Here is a 22,442-nt window from a genome sequence, read left to right on the forward strand (position 1 = left end):
ACGCGCCAAAAAAAAAAAAAAAAAAAAAAAAAAAAGACTCAAGGGGGGGTTTTCTCCGATACTACCACAAAATCACGTTGCACCACAACGCGATGAGCCTCACCATGCTACGTTAAGTCCACCGCTCCATCCGGTGTCAACTCTACATTCGGCTCAGCATTCATCTTGGACTTTATTTGGTAAAGAAAGTGCACCTTCCAGTTGTCCAACTTGGTGATGCGGTCATACTCGTGCACAACTTCCTCGAAGTATTCTACGTCTTGTTCTGTCACAGCCTCGATAATATTTTCCAGGAACTTTTTCTCCCTCGAATTTAAAAAACGTGGGTCGTTCATGCAGTATTTGTCGATGGAGATTTTCGCGTTGACCAGGTCACCCAGCACGATGTGTAAAATGCCTGCCTTTATGTAGTAGTCCCTCGCGCCGTACTGCAGCAGCGTGCTCTTCAGGGCCTTCTCCGCTTCGTTCTCGAAGATCTGCGTGGGAAAAATGTCAGGGGGAGACACATGTGCGTATATTAACCAACAATCATACATTCGTATGCACACATCATATGTTCATATTTTCGCACAAGCGTGATGGAGAGCACCACACACACCCCTCCATTACTTACCGAGATGGCCTCCTCATGCTGTCCGCTGTACTGCGAACTTAGCTCCGCATACTTCACGATGCACTGTGTGTAGGCCGACCTATGGGAACAGTTGCAAAATGACACACTTGTAATGGGGCCACTAAAAAAATACATTTTCACATGAACACAAGGCGCAAAGTGCAATTTTTTTTTTTTTTTTTTTTTTATTTCTCCTTTTGGCTAGCTGAACAGCTAGCTAACTTATTACTTGGAATATTCGTCCATTTCGAAGTAGTATGCCGCTTTTTTGTAATACTTGGACGCATTGCCATATTCGTACAGGTCTTCATAAATTTCCGCGACGTTTTTTTCGCACTTTCCGCAGTTGGAGAAGCGCCCAATGGCTGCGTACATGTTCACAGCCTGTTCAATATGTTGTATGGCCTCTGCATGGAAAAAAGGGGGGGAGGACGTGCGATCATGATAAAGCTATCGCACAGAGCACACAACCTAGTAACGATGCGCTCAAACCAATCACGTTGCGTTAAAAAAAGCGTGCGTATGCCCAGTTCATACAAGAGGGGTGTGGACACCATACCCATTTTGTCATATTTTTTGGCTATATTTCCCGCTTCCAAGTATGCATTTGCGCAGTAGCTCGTCTCGTTGTTGTTTTTGTGTAGAACGGCGTTCTTCAGGATGCACGACGTGGCCTCCTTCCCTGCAAGGTGGGTCGTTGCCCAGAGGGGGGGGGCGGGTGAATGAGAAGCAATGCTAATGAAGGGCAGTGACAACTAACGGTGGGGTCAACGAGTCCACCGCTGTACAACATAAACACACGTGCGCGCTGCAACACACCCCGTCCCGTCTCAGCCCAAAATCGCTCACAAAAAAAAAAAATGCTTCTTTACATTTGTGGCACAGCTTGTACTTGTTGGCTGCCAAGTTGTAGCAGTTGATCATTTCGTCCGTGTTGTCGGCCCCAAAAAAGGAAGAGAGGAATCCCTTCTTGTTTAGCTGTTCGGCCTTCTTTTCCAGCTCCCTTGCCTCGTATTCCATTGTATGTTCGTGGGAAGGATCTTCTCAACATGTACAACTCACAACGCCTTCGGCCGCGAATCGGCGTGTGTTCTTTAAGCGCGCAACGAAGGCGCGTATCGTACACGTTATAAGCGAATTCGTTATGGGGAAAAAATGGCGATCTCGAAATGACATCGAACGTTCACCTTAATTTTGCCATGATCTTACTTTTCCTGTCATCCTCTCTTACGCAATGGTGATTTAAGCAGCGTAGAGTAGTACGCTTTGGCAATATTCCGCCTAATTTTTTTTTTTTTTTTTTTTTTTACCATTTGGCTGCCTGCATATGCGTTATTTTTCCTATCCGTGCCCAATTCTGGCACAACTTTTTGCCGCATTCACAAGAGCTGTTTAATTTAACTACAAACCGGCACAAAACAACTCTTTCAATACCATTCTTTTTCCAAGTCTCAGGAATTTTTTATATACAATTAGTTTTGTCACCCCGGATGTGATTCCTCTTTCAAATTTTCCTTGTTTGATGAAAAACTTTACAAAGTTTGTGTTCCACAATATTACCTGACTGTTCAGGCATATTTTTGAGGAGACTGTTTTCCACATCGACTTTTCCCCGGTGAGGGGAAAATATAGTCATTATGTATATTTTTGAAAGGGCAAATATATATGTAAAATAGCTTTATTACTCCTTTTTTTTTTTTTTTTTCACGTGCTATGCACGGTGTGACACGTCTCTCCCTTTATAAGGTTTTATCGACTTCATCTTTAGAGTCCACCCCCTTTTCCCCTTTTTTTTGCGACAAATGGATGGGGGGCAAGTCACGTATGGAACGAAGTTGTGTGCATGTGCAGTTAGAGATACTTCTACACAGCTGCATGACGGTGTGGAGACGTTGAACAGACCAGACCACCAATGAAAGTTCCCCACCTGGACAGCCACACCGAGTTGTTAAATGGGACAAGGTGTGGTTACAAATGTGTCTCTTCTTTAACGAAAAAAAAAATTTACTTCTAAGAAAGACCATAAAATGACGTCCAAATTAAAAAAAAACACAATGGCTAACAGACTCATCCAGCCTTTATAATATACAACGGAAAAAAAAAATATGTACATATATATTCCCCGTAACCATTTTCACCTGAACGGTTCAGGCAAAAATGAGTAAAAAAAGGGGGTCCAACCCTTGTTGAGGCAAACTGAATAATGTTTTTTTTCTCTCTTCCTTTTAAAGGGAGAACATAACTGGTGGGTACGTCAAAACGCTATCGATATGTACGCGCAAAATGAGGTTTTCTTCCATACGTGTAGCATGCCAAGTGGGGGTAATTTTTCTTTTCTCCCTTTGTTGGACCCCTACACACACACCACGGATGGTTACACTTGTAACTCCCCCACTTCTCGCACCTCTCAAATTTCCAACTGGGGAAAATAACACCCCCACCCCCTGCTGCGCCGTAACATTTGGGAAAATTAAAAATGAACGAGCATGTTAGTGCTTAAAAAAAAAAGCGTGAACCCAGTTGTGAATCTCCAATCTTTCTCATTCATGCCGGGTGCTATCCTCCCACACATACACACACTGTTCTTCCCCCCGGTGCCACCATAAAAACGCATTTGCGAAACACATTTACAACTGCCAATACGCGCTCTTCTTAGTATTAAGGTTGGCGAAAGAGGTCAGGTCAGTCGGGGCGGCTCACTCCTGGGAGCACTGCGCGTGCGTGTGCCAGCATGCATTATGACACAACACACACGGAGCGTACCTCCAGCACTCGGTAAAACGGTTGAGCTTCTCTCTCCAGACTGAGGCAAGAAAGGGGGGGGTTCCCAATGCGACGCTCCGACCTCGCGTGAACTTTATGTAGGCACACGTAAGGGTATGTAAGTGTGTATTTATGATTTTTTTTTTTTTTTTTTTTTTTTTTCATGCTTCCCTCCTTGGAAAACTTGAAGCCCACTTTCCCCATCTCCATTCTACGCATCAGCGCAACCGATTTTCCCTCTCCCTCCTTCCCCTTCTTATCCTCCCCGTGAAGGCCCCTTGAATGGGGATCCCAAGACAGGAAAATACGGGAGGGGGACGGTTAAATTGTCGACGCCGTCGCCCGGGAGTCTTGCGCGGAGGGATCTCCACGCACACACGGAAAGAGAGTGTACACGCCGGTACGGCTAACAGGAGGGAGGAAAACAAAAGCGAAAAAAAAAAAAAAAAAAAAGGGCGAACCTAATAAAGGATAAGCTAAGCAAAGTTATACACACCTGAGCGAAGGATAATAAGTGCGTCCATGTGCTAGAGAGTTGCGGATCAGTACCGCCCTCTCTGAACGCGCCAAGAAAAAAAAAAAAAAAAAAAAAAAAAGTCTCACCAGCGCCATCCGTAAGGGTACCTACGGGAGCATCACCACGAAAGAGGGAACCCACGAGGGGAAGGCCCAGTACAAGACCATTGCGAAGAGTCTCTAAGGACTCCCGCGCGGTGCACGTGAAACGAAAGAGGTGCAACTGCAGGCCAAGTTCAGACGCTACCGCTTAAACGCTACCGCTTAAACGCTACCGCTTAAACGCCGCCAACATGAGAGACGTCGTCAGCGTCGTGGAGGCGAAGGAGCTCTTGGCTGAAGACGATGCAGCGAACGAACAGACGCTAAGCATCATGAACGAAGGGGAAGCAGAGCGCTCAGCAGAATACCATTTGTCCAGCGCAGCGGAGAAGGACGTCACGGGCGGATTAAGAAGACACACGCTGAGCACAGAGAAGAGGAAAGGCTCGAGGATAATAATTGACAGACTCATATTAGAAAATTTTAAAAGCTACTCGGGAGTGAAGGTCATTGGACCCTTTTACAAAAAGTTCAGTTGTATCGTGGGTCCGAATGGAAGTGGGAAGAGCAACATCATCGACGCCATGCTGTTTGTGTTTGGTCGTCGCGCGAAGAAGATCCGGCAGAACAAGTTGTGTGATCTCATTCACAGCTCCAAGTACTCCATGCACAATGAGTACACGAAGGTGTCCATCCAGTTCAGGACCATCGCGGAGGAGGGGGGGGGAGAGAAGTGGCAGGAGACGGCCCACCCCTCCACTGCACTACCCGACAGCTTCACCATCAGCAGGGAGGCCACAGCAGATAACCAATCGAGGTACCGCATAAACGACAAGGTCGTGACACAGAAGGAGGTGTTCGACCTGCTGCTCCACCACGGAATAGACCTCAGGAACAATCGCTTCCTGATCCTGCAAGGGGAAGTAGAACAAATCTCACAAATGAGCCCCAAGGGAACGAAAAACGAAGAAGGGCTCCTTGAATATTTAGAAGAAATCATAGGTACCAACTGTTACATAGAAGGAATAAACAAAAGCTTAGAGGAGTTGGAGAGGTGTGAAGAAGTATATCAGGAGAAGGTAAATCGACTCAAACATGTGTATAACGAATTAAAAGAACTAGCTGGACCCAAAAAAGAAGCAAAGTATTATGTGCAACTACAAAAATTTACATACAAGCTACACATATTAATAGTTAAAAAAGACAAACATGAATTAGCTAAAAAAATTTTAATAAAAGAAGAAGAGTTAGCCAAGTATATGAAAGAAAAAAAACAACACAATATTGTATATGCAGAATTACTTAAGGAGAGAAAAGAAATGAATACTGTTTTAGGTGTTCTCGAACATGAAGAAAGTGAAATTGTAAAGAGTAAAAATAAAGTAGATAATGAATTCAAACTGTTAACAACTCAGCATGAAAATGTAAAAAAAGAAATTGTAATTGTCGTACAAAAGATACAAAACCTTTATGTTAAGAGAGAACAACTGAGGGAAAAAGATATACCTCTTTATAAAAGCATTATTGAAGATAAACAGAATATTTTAAATGGTTTGAAAAGAGAAGCGATTCCTAAATTGGAGAGACAACTCGAGAAATGTGAAGAGGAAATGGAAAGGTACAATGAAGAAATAAAAATGGACACAGATAAAATTAATACCATTTATTCAAATGAAGAAAAAAAATTAGCTCCTCTTCAAAAGACCTATGATGATATGGTTAAAGTTACATCTGAGTATAATAACAGATGTAACCTCATAGAAAAGAAGCAAAAGGAATTTTTAGCTCACGAAGAAAAGTTAAAATATGTACAGGGAAAAGTGTTAAATGAAATGAAGGAATTGGATGTACAGTTGAAACATATGAACAAAGTGGAATTAGAAAAAAAAAAAATTTTACATGAGAAGGAGAGACTGCTAACTGAGGTAGATAATGAAACAGAACAAGTGACAAACAAACTTGTTAACCTAACAGTTATGTATGAAACGATGAAGAAGGATTTTAGTACAGATAAAAGTATGAACAAGTTACATGAACTCATATACCATTTGAAGAAGACAAAGATTAAAGGGATTCATGGCATGCTTGGAGATTTGGGTTCCATAGACCCAAAATATGAAAAAGCTTTTCTTATCGCAGGGAATAATTGTACCGACTTTGTGGTGGTGGACAAACCACATGACGCTGTGTTACTCTTTGAACAAATGAGGAAACATAACTCAGGACGAGTAAATGTTTTGTCTCTCTCCATTTTAGAAAATAATTTATTACCAGTGATGAAAAAACAGGAGGAAAATTACACCCCTCTCCTTCCAAATGTACACAGACTTATTGACTTCATTCGGTTTAAAGAGGACAAATACAAAATCTGTTTCTACTATGCTGTTAAGGATACCCTCGTGGCGAACACCCTGGAGGAGGCACACGTGATAGGATATTCTCACAAAAGGAGGGTCGTGACTGTAGGGGGAGAGCTTATCGAAAATGATGGTCGAATATGTGGTGGAGGTGTTATGAACAAACAAGGGAAAGAGTCAAGTGGTGAGTCAGGGAGAAGATCATCTGCGCGTAAGAGTTGCGGAAGCGGAGGTACAACAGAAGGCAGTGAAGAGACTGAAGCGACCAATACATTCTTTAGAGCAGAAGCTGCCCCATCTCAGTATGACCAAAAGGATGTGGACAAAACTGAAAGAGACATTAAAGAGGCAAACAAACATATGGACCAGCTGAAAATGAGAAAGGCAAATCTCCTCAACGAAATAAAAGAGGTTAAAACACTCATTGAAGATAACGAGTGTAAGGTTGAAATTGCTAAGAAGAGAATTGAAAATTGTAAAAAGCAACTGAAGGATATTGAAGGGCAGCTACAAAATTCAAATGTACCTGAACTCACTCCGGAAGAAAAAAGAGAACTCGAATCGATTAAAGAAATGATAGAAGAAAAAAATAACGAGAAGAATAAAATTGAAATTCTACTCAAAGCACAAGAAAGTAAAGTCAAAATGTATTATGAACAACTACAGAACGTTGGAGGAGAAAAGAAAAAAACACTTAAAAGTAAGTTTTTGCATGCGGAGAGACAATTAAATATTACAAGGGATGAAATTGCTAAGCACAGCAGTGAAGAGGTGAATGCCCTGGCCAATTTACAAAAGGGAGAAAAAGACATACTTAAATTTACAGATGAGATTGAGGAATATGAAAAAAATGAAAAGGAATTGGAGAATGAGTTGAAGGATCTTGAAGCAAAAGGGAGTATCGTTTATGAACAAATTGAACAGATGGAAAAGGAGCTGAACAAAGTGCAAGCCCAAATGGAGCAGAACCAAAAGAAAAAGCAACAAATCGATGAGAACGTTTCTAAGAAGGATCTAGAGAATGTGGATCTAGTGTACAAGACAGAACATTTACAAAAAGAAATTGAGCAGCTGAGACTCAGGGGTGTCGCTTATGAAGGGAAAATTGAGGAGTACACGCGCCTCATCGAGCAGGCCGACCGGGTCGTCGTGGAAAACAGGCGGTGTCGCGCCAGCTCAGGGGAGGAGGACAGCCAACACGGTAGTGGTGGTGGTAGTGATGGCGGTAGTGGTGGTGGTAGTGATGGCGGTAGTGGTGGTGGTAGTGATGGCGGTAGTGGTGGTGGTAGTGATGGCGGTAGTGATGGCGGTAGTGATGGCGGTAGTGATGGAGGAAGTGATGGAGGAAGTGATGATGGTAGCGAAGATGGAAGTGGCGACGGGCGCGACCACGAACGCGATGATGGAAGCCGTGATGCACGCGAGCGAGACCAGGACCAGGATGAGGAACTCAAAGCCCTGGAGGACCTCGCGTGCGACCATGAAGACTGGACCGATTTAGAAACCGAGTACAATTACGCAGACGTCACGGAAACGCAGCTGCAAGACATGAACAGAAAGGAAATGGAACACAAATTAAACAGCAAGCTACTCTTGTTGCAAAAGAAGGCCCCCAACCTTAAGGTCTTCAAAGACTACAATGTAAAGCTGTATGATTATATGAAAAGGAAAAAGGATGTACACAAGTCGAGGAAGAAAAAGGATAAATTAAAAAAGCATTACGATAACCTATGCAATAAAAGAAGGAAGGAATTCCTTCTCGCATTCAATATTATATCGGCCAAGCTAAAAGAAATGTACCAAATGATAGCTGTAGGTGGAGATGCTGAATTGGAAATAATTGATTCTTCTGAAATTTTTAATGAAGGAATTCTTTTCTCTGTTCGACCTCCAAAAAAAAGTTGGAAGCATATACAGAATCTTTCAGGAGGAGAAAAAACTCTCAGCTCCTTAGCTCTTGTCTTTGCTCTTCATTACTTCAAGCCAAACCCAATTTACTTCATGGACGAGATCGATGCTGCACTCGACTTCAAAAATGTTTCTATCATTTCACACTACATCAAAACCAAGACTAGCGATGCCCAGTTCATTGTCATTTCTTTACGAAATCAAATGTTCGAGCTTTGTGATAGGATGATCGGTATCTACAAGACAAATGACATAACCAAATGCATCACTCTTAACCCGGGTCGGTTCCAGGGCGATCAGCACGGGGGCCAACAGGGAGCAGCAGGAGGAGAACAACAGGACGCAGAGGAAAAAATACACGAGCAAGCCAATCCCTACGTCGCGGTGACGATGTAAACCAACGCCTGCGTATGTGCCTGTCGCTTGCCTTACCTGGCCATTGCATAGCGCCACCGCGAGGCCACACACACGCACGCGCAATCTCACGCACACAATAGAGTAGCCGTTTTAAATGGCTAGTCAAAAGGATAAACGTGGAAATTTTTTTTTTTTTTTTTTTTTTTTTTTTTATAACATGTATGTCCCTCACGTCATTCCCCAAAGAGACTTGTCTCCATTTGTCTAACTTTTCTCCCCCCTACCACAGGGACAGGAAAAAAAAAAAAAAAAAAAAAAAAAAACTCTTCCTTTACCGTGCGCCCCGCAAAACGACGCGACGTTGCATGCGTCCGCATCTGCGCAAACGCGACCCCGTACGCTGACCACATGGAGGAGGAAGAGGTCGTGGGAGCCGCGCATGGGGCGGAGAAGCTCATGACCTACGAGGAGGTGAAGAAAATATGCAGAGGTGGGTTTGTGTAAGGCAGCTGCAGTGGTGGGTTGGCCGGGCAACCCCACGTGTAGCGTGGCTTTTGCGCTTCCCCACAATTGCCTGTCTCTCTCCCCCCTCCCCACCCCTCCAGAAAGCAACCTGTACGAAACGGACGAGTTGAACGAAGTGCTCTACCTACACATGAAGGGCTTTCATAACATCGGTGGCCTGGCATCCTTCGCCAACCTCAAGTGCCTCTTCCTCAACAACAACTGCATAAAGGAGATTCAAAATTTGGGAGCACTCGTCAACCTGCGGGCCCTGTAAGGAACAGAGCAAGCATATGTACACCTACAAAAAAAAAAAAAAAAATAGTAGCTCTACTCTGCTCCTCCTCTCCACATGAGAGGGAAGTATCCCCACCCCCCCTTACTACAGGTACCTCCAAAACAACGACATCAGCTCCATTCAAAACTTAGAGTGCACCTCCCTGGTGATTTTAAATTTGTCACACAACAGAATTAGGAGACTTGAGAACCTCGGCCACCTCAAGGGGCTCCAAACCCTCAACGTCTCTCACAACCTGCTCGAGCAGATCGAGGTGGGGAACGCAGCGCAGACAAAGGAGCGTCAACATGGCTGCGCCGACATGGCAGCGTGCACATAGCAGCGTGGTCGCTGTTCTCCCCTCGTAGGACATCGCGGAAGTTGCAAAACTGCAGAACCTCTCCCACCTAGACCTGTCGGACAACCACTTGAACTTCCACGATGGGATAGACTCTGATCGACTCAAGGAATTTGTTCACAACGTGGAGGAGGAGGAGGCGGGGGGCGCTTCTTCTGGTATCCTTCACCATTTGGGGGAAGAGGACAAGGAGGCAATGCGACCTGACGAGGCTACCACGCACGGTACAGCCACCCCCCTTGATGAATTTTTACACCTCCGTGAGGACTCCCCAGAGGACGCGTGCAAAAAGGAATCCCCCCAACGTGTGAAGTACCACCAAAATATCGCGCCGATGGACCAACTGACACGAAAAAAAATTTCATTTCTGTGTCAACTCATCATTCTGTTAAGACAGCTGGGGAAGTTAAGAACTCTCCTCGTTAAAAACAACCCCTTCGTGAGCAAAATCAGGCACGCCTCTAGGTACCTAGTTGCGAGTAAGTCCTGCACGCGGTGTGGGCGTGACAAAGTGTAACACATTGTGTGTGGCGAGGCGTTATGCATTGCGCACGGTGCCACTCACATCGCTCGACGTATGCCACCCCACGCAGACGTGCCCAACCTGATCTTCCTCGACGACAAGAAGATAAAAAAGGAGGATGTCTGCCTGGCGAGGATTTTTTTGCAAAGGGGACCCGCGCAAGAGATGGAACTGAAAAAAATATTCGAGAAAAGAAAATTGGACAAGTACAAAAACTTAACGGAAAAGTTTCATGCCTTTCTGATGGCTCAAAGTGGAGGCTCCTGACGGGGTGACCAGAGAAGAGAAGAGACGTTCCCTCCACAATCGTTTCACTCACCTGTATTTTTGTTTGTTGCACCGCAAGAGGGAGAATGCAACGCCCGTTTATTTATCATTTTTTTTTTTTTTTTTTTTTTTTTTTTTATTCCTCCTATTGAGAATATGACCCCGTCCAGCTGTTTCGCTCATATGGGGGAAAAGCACAAACCACGTCTTTGCAACGTTGTAGAGGGGGTTACTGTGTAAAGGAGTTGCACCTTTTCGAATTGTTTTATTTTATTTTATGTTATTTTTTGCATGACGGCCGCGAATAATACTACATCCACAATGGAAATAAAAAAACAGTGGAGGAAATTAATTCCAACTTTGTTGCACACATGGGTCAGGAAAAAAAAAAAAAAAAATAGCGCAGCGAAGCGAAGCGCGGAACTTCACCGAACTGGCGAGATAACTTAACAAAAGAGGGAGAGACTCCCACCGGTGGTGGGTACTGCGTGGTGGGTCTTCTTGTGCCTCCCCACATTTCACTTAACCATCCCAGCTCCGATCCCCTTGTCCGTGAAAAGACCCTCCTCCTTCATTTTGTTAATCTTTTCAATGTACTCATTTTTTATAGCTACTTCTCTTTCGTCTTCCTCATCCTCTTCATTTGTTTTGGCGTGCTTTTCCTTTTTGTCGTTCTCTGCTTCAGCGTCCTCTTCATCATCCCCCTGCTGGGAAGACGTCTTCCTGGACTTCTTTTTCTTTTTCCCGTCTGTTCCCTCAGCCTCCTTTATCTTCCTCACCTTTTTTTTCTTCTGGAGCGCTAGCACCTGCACAGGGCAGGTCGGTAAAAAAAAAAAAAAAAAACGGCTCAGCAGGAATTGCAAACGTGATATATGTACACAAGGCGATGATGGAATGTGTCCTCATACAAAACAAGCTTGCCAACACACAGTGGAGAATTGGGAACGGGAAAAAAAAAATATGAAAGTAGTGGAGTGGAGACCATGAACGAAATTGGAACAGCTTTTATCACACTATGTATGTCCTTTGCGCATTTACAACAATGTTCTCGCTCGACAGGGGGAAAACATCATTTGCGACATCCTTTGCCACCTCTTTTTTACTCACCTGAGCCAAGAACGAGCCGTCGTTTTTGAACTTGTTGTACGTCTTGGGGTCTACATAACCCTGTGTGGGGCCGCTTCCCTCTTCATTCATGTTAGTGCCGGTGGACGTAATCCCATGTTCTTCTTTATCATCGTCCGCTTTCATTTCTTCCACTGGCTGATCGCCAAGCGAGTCATCGTCCTTTTTTTTCCCTTTCCCCTTTTTTGCCATCGTTGTGCTTCTGGAGGGCTTTTCCTCTCAAGGGTTATGCAAATGGGTTGGGAGGAAAAGAACACTGCTTAGCGACAGAACGGATTGGCTGCTAAAAGCCCAATGGGATAGGGAAAAAAAAAAAAAAAAAAAAATTCTGAACAAGTCATACAAAAAAAGGCATATTTTTTTTTTTTTTTTTTTGGTGCAGTTCATTTTATGCCCTCTCGTGGTCCATTACCACCCCGCGTTGGGGGAAAAAAAGGTTTTCTGCCTTTTCTCCACAAGCTATATACTCTCCCGCGCTAGTGTTATCCATTTAACACGTTTGTGTTCCTGAAGCGGGAATACAGAAAAGGCACAAGTTGAACGTGTACATGCGCTGGCGTAATTGTCCTCTCGCCAATTGGCTTTTCTCTCCCGTGAATATAAAAAGGACACCACCCCGTTGGAAAAAAAAAAAAAAAAAAAACAATCCCGTTTGAAACATATAAATTGGTGGGGGGAGAAAAGCACAATTACCAAAAAAAGGCCCTACCGCGCATATAGCCCCTTTTTTCGTGTGAAATGTGATTGGGAGTAAATTTCCTGTTCGTGTCATAAGGGACAGACGGGTACTTGACTCAAAACAAATTGTGAACAGGGGAAAAAACGAATCCGTTGGCTGGCCCCGCGCGCAGCAAAGATAAACCGTTAAGGATGCACCCTATGTGTGTGGAGGGGTGTAGGACAGGACCTACCGGTGGAAGTATACCCTCTACCTCTTAACGATGGAGCAGCAGGGTTGTGCTGTGTACAGTATCACTGCAAAGCGGAACAACGGAACGACCGAACGACAGAGGGGGCCCACCCTGATCACTCCGCGTGAATGCTCCCAATTAACAGGGGGTGATAAGTGTACCAAGGCATACACATAGGTGCGCCCGCCACATGTACTACATATGTACATATATATATATGTATATATATATTTTTTTTCTTTTAAAAAGTTGAAGTTGTCGCAGAGGGGTACGAAATGGGCACAAAGCGGAATTGCCAGCTCGGCCGTATTCGTCAGGAAAAAAAAAAAAAAAAAAAAAAAAAAAAGGGACAAATGTCACGAGCGACATGCGAAATGCCAAATGTAAAGTTTGGCCGCTCAGGCGGATCCCTCGATGTGCGTCACGATGTCAGCAACGTTCGTGCCAACCTTGATGGGCTTGCCAAAGAAGAGACTGCTGGAGGCGGTCGACAGGTAATCTGCGAAGAGGGTAGGGTGGGGAAAAAGAAAAAAAAAGGGCAATGAGCAAATTTTGCACACGCGTAAAAGAACGCTTGCATACACACACGTCTGCACACGATTGTCCACTTACCAACTGAGTTGTGCACGCAGCCCTGCGTGAGGAAGTTCGTAGCGCACTCGAAGCTCATCTTGTGGAAGACGTTGCGGAAGGATCCCAGTCCGTGTCTGCTGAACGATTTCAGGTCACCTAAAAAAAAAAAAAGAAGCAGCATGTATATATGAGTCGGAAGATGAATGTAAAGCGGTTTTGAATGGAGATGAGGGGCGTGGTTCCCCCACCCGCTGCCACTTCCGCTGCCACTTCCGCTGCCACTTCCGCTGCCACTTCGGCTGCCACTTCCGCTGCCGCTTCCGCCACCACTGCCACCGCCACTTCTTTTCTCCTTACCCGTGTGGGTCATAAAATCGCTAATGAAGGACAGGTGACGAAAGTCAATCTGAATTCCGTAGGCTTCAAAAACTTTCTTCAGCTCCTTGGTAATGCAAAGTCTGCCGGCCTCAATTCCATACGTCTTCACGATGGTGTAAATGTCGTTGCAGTACAATTTAGTTTTGTCAATGAACTTATCCTTGATGTTATAAAGTTTGAAAATATTTTTTCCTTCAATCTGTAATTCATACTCAGCACCGGTGTGCGTTATATCTTTCCCCTTAAGCACTTTAGGGTTGTTGAGATCCTTCACTTTAAAAAGAATTTCTTTCGCCAGTTCTGTCTTGACGTAACTTAAAAAGTCAATCGGATGAGGGAAGAAATTAACATTCCATCCGATTTCAAATTTTAAGATCCAGGTCACTGGGGAAAAACTTATATTCTTTATGAAGCATAATAAGCTACACTTCAATTTTTCAATTATACTTTTTACCCATTTTTTATTTTCATTTTTCATTTTTTCTGTTCCGTATTCTCTGTCCATTCTTTCATCGTCTTCCTCCTCGTCATGGTCGTTTTTTAAATTCACGTTATTTTTATAATCATATGGAAGATTTGCAAAATCTTTGGCGATTCGTTTTTCCCACTCCTCTTCATCTTCTTGCTTGTCTTCATTTTCATCATCACGGTAAGGTACTTCTCCATCGCAATTTCCTACTCCTGGGTGGTCATCTGACTGGTTCGCACTCTCCTCTGTGTAAGGTTCTTCCCCCAGCCGCTCCGCCGATGTGGATCTTTCAGACAGGGGGGACCCGTTCGTCTTGCCCTTCTTGCAACTCTCTTCCGCGGGCACCTTTCTGTCGCTCGTCCCTAAACCCTGGCCAAACTCGTCGTCCTCCGCTTCCTCCTTCAGCGGGTCCTCCTCGTTGAGCGACTCCTCCTCGCTATGCTGCTCCCCCTCACTGGTAGCCTCCTCCTGCTCGATGGCAGCCTCCTCCTCCTCCTCTAAGTCCCCTTCGCTTCTCTCACTTTCGTCGTAGTCTTTATCCTCCTCAGAGGGAGAATCTGGGTCTCCATCCCCCTCCTCCTCCGATTCACTGCTGCTGTGTTTTTGCCCTCCATCCTGCGCGCCATACCCATCTTCTGCCTCCTCCTCCTCGGTGTCATTTCCTTCACCATCATCGTGACGGTGATCATTGTCGCTGTCACGTGCAAACGTGTTTCCATCCATGTGGTCACTTAGCACATCTTCTTCTCCTTCATTCTCATAGTTCCTCGAAGCACCTGCTCCACTGGCCCCTTTGGCAAAGGCACCCACCGCCCCATTGTTATAATAGTCTTCCTCCCCTATATGATTTTCATCCCGTACGACATCCGCATCGGCCTCGTTTGTGGCCCCAGTAGGTCCTCCTCTCGAAGACATCAATTTTAATTTAGCATTAATTTTATCCTCGTCATTCTTATATTCAAACTTTTGTACGTTAAAATTAAACTCCTCTTTCATCTTGGCGCAAACGAATTCAAACAGCTCATCGTAGTGTTCATGGTTGAAGGAGTGCACGTGTCGCATGTTATAAGTGAGTAGGCTCTCCTGAATTTTATTAAGAACTGAACACAAGACACAGTTGACTGCTCTACTTAAAATGATTTGTATAGTTAAATGATTATTCACTTTGCAGAAGTGGTCTAGGTTTTCAAATTGAATAACAATCTCGTACTTCCATTCCTTCTCCACTTCAAAACTCAGCTGTGTGTTTTGTAATGCGTTCATAACTTTCGCTGCTTGTACATCTCCTCCATCTGAAGCGGCACAAGTATCGTACTGTTGTTCTTCCCCCTTCATGCTAACCACTTGCAGATTGTGTATGCGAGCCTCTTTTTCCCCTGCTTCACGCAGAATCAATTTGCGATCTACACCTACCCCATAAATCACATCACTAAGACAAATGCTCTTGTAGGTACTTAAAATTTGATCTGCAATTTCGTTAATGTAATTCTTCATCGCATTTGCATCAGTGGTAGTGGTACCACCACCTTGTGGATCCATTTTAATGGGTACATATATCATTGGCTTAGAGGTTAACTTTGACGATAAAAAAATTTCTTTCAGTCGAGGAATTCCCATGGTAACGTTTTCTGTTCCAGCCAAGTGAAATGTGTTCAGAGTCATTTGCGTGGCGGGTTCACCAAACGACTGAGCCACCAAAATACCAATCGACTCACCAGGGTCACACAACGATCTGAAGTACTTGGCCTTGAGCAGGGATGCAGATTGAGTGTCAAACTGTTCAGGTAAGTTATAACAGTCTGCAAGATTCAAATCTTTAGTGATGGTATGGTGGAGCTTCTCTCGGAAGCGCTCAGATGTGGCCCCCATGTAGGAGTAGGGCGAGAACTGGGTCTCGAGCGGGTCGTCACCACCGCCATCACCATCCAGCCCGTTCCATCGGTCCATATCGCCAAAGAGACGCTCATTCCTCTGCATCCTGTCCACCGCATCGTGCAGGAGATACTTGCTGAACGAGACATGGTAATTGTTAATAAGGTCTTTTGGTGCATCCAGGTAAGAAATCCTCGAAGGGTCTATACCATCCTCTCCATATAAAAATTGAATAATTGAATTGTCTTCATTTCTCACGGTACCATCGTAATGAAGGATAACGGACTCCATGCATTTAATTAAGCACCTCTGAATATAACCCGACTTGGCTGTCTTCACTGCTGTGTCGATAAGGCCCTCTCTGCCTGACATGCAATGGAAAAAATACTCTTGTGGTCTAAGTCCTTCTAAAAAGCAATCTGTTATTAACCCACATGCTCTAGCACCATAATCATATCTGTGGAAGCTAGGTAAAGTTTTCCCGGACCTCATCCTAGGGACTCTCTTCCCTTCTAAGTATTGTTGATCGAGCATCCCACAGATCATGGCATAATTCACTTTACTTCCTTTCGCACCTGTAAATATCATGTTACTAAATCCATTGTTCAAAAATTTATTCATTAAATTATTCATTGAAATTAGGTTGTTGGTGTTTGAAGACACACGACATAGGTAGGGTTGGAAGAGCGAGTCGATTACTCCGTCAAACTCGCCTCTCATTTGGAGGAAGTATGTATGAATAAGAAATTCTAATTTGTTAAATACATCTTTCATGTTATAAAATTGAAACATCGTGTCCTCTTCTGTTCCTTTTTTATTCACACAATCTTCATAATAATGGTCTTTTCCATTGAACGATAAATTTCCTATCTCCTCGTTCAATATAAAGGAAGGGAAGCTTTTCTTTAAACAATCTTTTATCACTTGTTCATCCTGTTCGTTTATACAAAAAAGGGGGGGTTCATCACGCTTTTCATAGTACTTGTCTTCTCCTTTTTTCTCTTGCTCATCTGTACTGTTCCCTTCAAAAAACCCTCGCCCATCATCTTCCATATCCTCCAACAGGCGTAAAAATTTGTTTAGCATTTCCTCAGTAGCCACCCCACTTCCTTCCCCCTCCCCTTGCTTCACTCCCTCCTGAGCTCTGTCCACATTGACGCTACTCAGCACGTGGTGCAAGATTTCCTCATTGCTCACGTCGTGGGAGAGGTCGTTGACGCAGCTAGCCAGTGCAGGGAAGTGCTTCAACACACTTCTACTTTGAAACAACTCAAATAAGATGTACACCTTTAGTCTCCTGCTGCAGTTGGCTCTCTTCAAAAAACGAACGACCTTTTGTATCACCTTGGTGGCCTTGTCCCCTACAAAGTTGGGGCTGACCATGAAGCGGGGTTCGCTTAACGACCGGAACAGTTTCCTCAGTAGGGTGTTGCGGCGGATGTTTGGCAGGGGTCCCTCCCCCTTCAGCTTCTCCCCTTCCTCATCTTCATCCGTTTCGTCGTCCGTTTCTTCACCCTCTTCACCCTCTTCTTCGGCGTGGTGGTTTCCATGACGAGAGCGCCTGTTGATGATTCTGTCAATCGCGCGCTGCACGAGGGAGGAGGAGGAGGAGGAGTGGGGGGTCTCCTTCCCCCCTGAACCCTGCGCCAACAGGTTCTGTATTTCTTTATTGAGCAGGGCGGCAAAGTAGGCCTCTTCCTTTACATCTAGGTGTTCCTCAGACGGAAGCAGCTTCTCACATTGGTGTGTCTCACTCGAGTGCCCGTTCTGTTTCTTGTTCCCCTTGTCCGTGGGCAGCGTGTTATTCTGTACGCAACCCTCCCCAGGGCAATCATTCATAAAATCACCCCTGCGCTTGTACATATTATACAAGTTATTCACAAAGAGGTCGTTGTTCTCGCTATACGAATTCAACTTACTCCTACTGTAAGCATTCATCTTGTTCACATCTACATTAAGAGCCTTGGCTATGGAGTGGGTAAATAAATTTTGTAAGTAAAAACCGGTGAAGGAGATCCTCTTTCGTATATTAACTTTTTCTTGCCTGGCGTCCTTGTTCAAAATAAAATCGTATAGGCTAAGACTTGTGCCACGCAATTGTAAGAAGCTAATGAAGAGCCTACCAAAGCAGTCTAGGATAACTGCTGCTGTCTTGGGGCCAAATAATTCATAACACAGATGAACAAAACTGTTTGAGCTAGCTCCAAAATGAAGTTTGTCCAGCACTCCTTGAAGTAACTCGGAGTTTCTAATTATCACATCACACTCGTTTATAGGATCAAAGGACCACAGGGATGGATCTGTCTTAGCCTTAGCATAATAATTAATCCCTTTATAATTTTTCATGAATTCATTATCCCTCCTCTGATCATATGTCTCCACAGCAACTCGATCTAGAACGGTTTTCAATATACTCGTGATTAGCTGTTTGCCGGTCCATAGTTTGCGCGGGCAGAGAATGGCGGGCTCCTCCGTGACGATGGTAAAGTGGGTTCTGTTTAGCACCACGGCGTATGGGTCCAGGTAGCTGTGGTTTCGTATTTTCCAGGTGGTTTGTGTGGGTTGTTGCGTCTTCCCCGGCGGAGCAGACGCGTCATCGTGCTGCACACACTTTTCTCCCCGCACGCAGCTTTCTCCTTGGGTGGCCTCTTCTGACTGCACGGTGTTGCTGCTACCCCCCCCGCGTGCACCACTGACTTCCCTCCTGGAGCGCGTCTTTTCAAAGAAGAAGCAGTCCTTCCTCGAGAGCAAACAGTTGAGGGCACACTGCAGCAGGTTGCAATACTCATCGTAGTTGAGGAACGTCTCAAGGGAAGTCAAGTGGAGTCCCCCCAAAATAAAATCCTGTGCTAGTCCCCTCAATGGAGCTCCATCTTTAAAACTTGTGAATAAAAAATCGCTGTTCATAAGGTGAGTTGCTTCCGACCTTGCATGTGCAGTTTGCAGCAGATGTAAATTCATTTCATCTCCATCAAAATCAGCATTATAAGAACTACAATTAACATAATTTAAACGAAAAACTTTTTCGCTCTGAAAAATTTTCATAAAATGAGCCATGATGGAAAATTTGTGTAAGGTCGGTTGTCTATTCATAATAACAATGTCTCCATCTCGTGCATGCCTATGCAATACGAGTGTTGACGATTGTTTCTTCAAATCCATTTTTTCTAACTGCTTTACTAACTGTTCCCTTTTTTCATACTCCTTGGAGAGTTTAAAAACGTTTCCTCTTGCATCTCGGTAACTTAGTGCACCAGGGTAGATGTCGGGTCCATTTAGAATGAGTCGCTTCACATAATCTAAATTATTTTCCGTAATGCACTCATCCATAGTTAGTTTTTTTGCAAATTCCAAGGGAACTCCAATCTGATTGGTTTCAATAAAAGTGTCAGGGGATATAACTGTACGAGCACAATTGTTAACTCTTTTACCCATTATATTTTTTCTTAACATTCCTTCCTTCTTGTCTAGCACTTCTCTTAATCCTTGGTTGCTCATTTTTGCATCAGGCAAGTGGGCAGCGAACGTACCATCGAAAAAAGTATTCATGGCCACCTGCAAATTACTAAATAAAATATTTATATAAGCACTCTTGTTTCTAAAAATGAGGTCATAACTCCTTAAAAAATCGACCTTGGTAATTTCAGTGTCGTTATCCATGATGTCCACATTCAATTTGTATTTCATGCGGATCGAGAAAAGGGAAAACATTTCTTTATACAATTGGAGTTCTTTTTTATTTTTTTCAACGAGCTCCTCAAAATTAATTTCCTTCTTCGCACTGATACACAATTTAAGCAGAGCGTTGAATTTACTCAACACGTTCATCATCTTAGACTTCTTGTGGAACCCTCGCATTTTCACTCTGAATCTGTTTGCACTGATGCCCATGTCGTTGAGGAAAAACACTTTGTGTCCATCCCTCTTTGTGAATGGGTACAGCAGGTTCAAGATGTCCTGATCGTTTTTTTTAAAAATTTTTTGCAACAGGTCAATCACTTGGAAGCTGAACAGCCGCACCGTGCTCTTCTCCTTCACGTTCCGCTTCTTATAGTTCAGCGCCATGTCAGGGAGGCTCTCCCGCGCCGGCGTGCTCCCGTCATCCATAGCGGCATCCACAGCAGCGGCATGGACAGGGGTGGCAGCAGAAGCCATGCCCTCCTCATTGGCGCCTCCGTAAAAGTACTCCCCGGCCTCCTCCCTCTCTACCATCTCCTCCAGCTCCTCCTCGGCACCCACGGGGCCCTCGCCCTTCCCCCGCTTCTTCCCCCCCTGCATGTACTTTTTTAAAAACGAATTCTGAAGATACAATCCCACGAAATTAATGGTGTCCCTCTTCTGTGACATCCTAGATGATATATTTCTCTTGAACTTGCAGGACGGGCAACGCCCACTCCTTTTCATTATTACTTTGAGGGTCTTGGTGAGTTGCAGGTACTCCTCGTAGTTGTAGTTGGACTCAAAGGCCAGCTTGGTCGCATCGAAGTTGAATTCTTTAATTTTCTCCTTGAGCTTTTTTAAATGGACCTCGGCCCCCTCCCCCTCGTCCGTCTCACTGGCATAGTTCGGCTCGCCCGCTTCATTCACACCGTTCTTGCCGCTGGTCTCATCATGGCCGTTATGCTGCTCCGCTTCACAAACTCTCCGGTATAATTGTGCAATCTGGCCCACGATGTACTCCTTGTCGTAGCTCCTCTTACAAACGATCCTGTTGGAACTCTCGATCTCGTTCAGAGCCTTCAACTGGTAAATATGCTTTAACAAAAAAAAGGTATCCTCCGAGCAACACACCTTGTAGCAGTTCAAACAAACTAGGCCAAGCAACTCACACAAGTCTTTATAAAAAAGCGGGTTAAACAAAGGCAAGGTAAACTCCAAGTGACCTATATGACCTACACAATTCTCATGTCTCTCGAAACAGACACTACATATTTGTCTCGCATCTATGGTTCCGTATTTGGGGTCAAAAAATATTTTAGAGGTCACTCCACTGGAGTGCTTTTTTTCATATTCTAACAACTCGTTCTCGTACTTGCCGAGGGAAATCCTCCTCAACTCTTCGCTGCTCAGGACACCCAACTCGGCACTCCGCACCTCCACACTCACCGCCTTGTTGATGTCGTACATGGTGGGTCTTCACTCGGCGTAGTTGGGGGAGGGCGCACTCAACGTAGTTGGAGGTAGGCCGAGAATGGAGCGAGCTCAGTTATACGTAAGTGTGAAAAAAAAAAAAAAAAAAAAACAATCTCGGTCGGAAAAGACACAACCCCTATATGGAGCGTGCATCCGTGTATGTGATGAGATGGGGAGGGGGGGGACAAAGTCTTTTTTGGTTTTACACCCCAGCTGGAGTGCCACGGCTTCTCTTCAGAGCAATACGCCGCGCACGCGAATGCATATAATTTTCATATGCGTGATCGCGCCTTGCCCTCGTTGGGACTGGCAAAAAAAAGAGGAAAGAAAAAAAGATGCAGTGCCCCCTTTGTTCCCTGCACAAGCAGGGTTACCTAAAGAGTGGCGAAGAAAAAAAAAAAAAAAAAAAACAAAGGCCACTCTTTCCCCCCTTTTTCACACTCGTTAAAGCGTGTTCATACAAATAAGAATAACTCTACATGTCCCCATGCAATATCTCCTATGTAAAAACCCTCGCGGCTTGCGCAGGAAATTACATATGCGTCCGCGCCACATCCCAAATAATGCAGCGTAGCATTTTATACTTCTAACGTACGCACGTATATACCACGTACATACGCTCTAAACATGTTATAATTTTAATAATGGATGTCACGCAACATGATGAGGAAAAAAAAAAAAAAATTGATCTACAACAAAGGGAATTTTTTTTTTTTTTTTTTTTTTTTAAGGCTTCTCGCTGCGGCGCATATGCGGAGTAACGGTGATACTTTTTTTTAAATTGCCTTTTTTTTTTTTTTTTTTTTTCGTATCACCGATCGAAGGGGGGCGCTTCCTTTTTTTTAAATCCATTTTATGGAGAATCATCTCCTAATGCAGAATTGTACATACGCCTTTTCGAGTATGAAAAAATTAACGATCATGTAGATTTCTTTTTTTTTTTTTTTTTTTTCCCTTCCTACTTGAACCCCCCAGTTGTAACAACATGCCAGGGTTGTAGGGGAGGCACTTTTACATTCCCCGATGGGATGGAGCAGCGCCACGGGAAAGAGAAAAGAAAACTCAACTCTGTAGGTGCTGTGGACATAAGGTGGATCATGCGAAAGGTTCGATGTTGGGAAGGGGGAGGTATACTGCTGAGTTGTTAAGAGGAACGAGGAGGTTTGTACCACTTGACGTTCTTTTTTTCTCTTCTTTTTTGTTTCCCCCCCCACGCGTTCGCTTCAGATCGAGTCCAGAGCAGAAGTCCTTTCGGGTTAGGTATCACGCCCCCCAGTATGAAAATGAGCGCACTGGAGTGGGAGAGGCCACATCATACTCCCCACCCCCTGACGCACTTCTTTTCTTTTCTTTTATCAACATGTCCTTCTTCCCTTTTTTAAAATGTACATGTCTGGATGTGGTAACGGGCCAAGGCAACTCCACCATTTCGCACTTTACGAAAAAAAAAAAAAAAAAAAAAAAAAAAAAAAAAAAAAAAAAAAAAAGGTTTAACC

At 44.3% G+C, this 22,442-nt stretch overlaps 5 protein-coding genes across 5 annotated transcripts; 2 read left to right on the plus strand and 3 right to left on the minus strand.

The window, feature by feature from the left end:
• Positions 1-107: 107 nt before the first annotated feature.
• On the minus strand, positions 108-1,633 carry AK88_01547 (uncharacterized protein; the record flags this gene model as incomplete). The annotated part of the gene is made up of 5 exons (XM_012479182.1): positions 108-476; positions 614-692; positions 843-1,020; positions 1,173-1,295; positions 1,486-1,633. 5 exons carry the CDS (start codon positions 1,631-1,633, stop codon positions 108-110), a joined length of 897 nt encoding a protein of 298 aa, XP_012334605.1.
• A 2,552-nt stretch (positions 1,634-4,185) lies between these two features.
• AK88_01548 (uncharacterized protein) lies at positions 4,186-8,595 on the plus strand (the record flags this gene model as incomplete). The annotated part of the gene is made up of 1 exon (XM_012479183.1): positions 4,186-8,595. The coding sequence occupies one exon, from the start codon at positions 4,186-4,188 to the stop codon at positions 8,593-8,595; it is 4,410 nt and encodes a 1,469-aa protein (XP_012334606.1).
• A 369-nt stretch (positions 8,596-8,964) lies between these two features.
• Positions 8,965-10,485, plus strand: AK88_01549 (uncharacterized protein; the record flags this gene model as incomplete). Its single annotated transcript, XM_012479184.1, has 5 exons — positions 8,965-9,046; positions 9,162-9,333; positions 9,449-9,611; positions 9,706-10,174; positions 10,289-10,485. The coding sequence occupies 5 exons, from the start codon at positions 8,965-8,967 to the stop codon at positions 10,483-10,485; spliced, it is 1,083 nt and encodes a 360-aa protein (XP_012334607.1).
• Positions 10,486-11,003: 518 nt separating this feature from the next.
• AK88_01550 (uncharacterized protein) lies at positions 11,004-11,802 on the minus strand (the record flags this gene model as incomplete). The annotated part of the gene is made up of 2 exons (XM_012479185.1): positions 11,004-11,291; positions 11,593-11,802. 2 exons carry the CDS (start codon positions 11,800-11,802, stop codon positions 11,004-11,006), a joined length of 498 nt encoding a protein of 165 aa, XP_012334608.1.
• A 1,117-nt stretch (positions 11,803-12,919) lies between these two features.
• On the minus strand, positions 12,920-20,940 carry AK88_01551 (uncharacterized protein; the record flags this gene model as incomplete). Its single annotated transcript, XM_012479186.1, has 3 exons — positions 12,920-13,020; positions 13,134-13,250; positions 13,452-20,940. The coding sequence occupies 3 exons, from the start codon at positions 20,938-20,940 to the stop codon at positions 12,920-12,922; spliced, it is 7,707 nt and encodes a 2,568-aa protein (XP_012334609.1).
• Positions 20,941-22,442: the final 1,502 nt, after the last annotated feature.

Source organism: Plasmodium fragile (genome assembly GCF_000956335.1).
Source record: "Plasmodium fragile strain nilgiri unplaced genomic scaffold supercont1.13, whole genome shotgun sequence".
Classification (NCBI taxonomy): domain Eukaryota; phylum Apicomplexa; class Aconoidasida; order Haemosporida; family Plasmodiidae; genus Plasmodium; species Plasmodium fragile.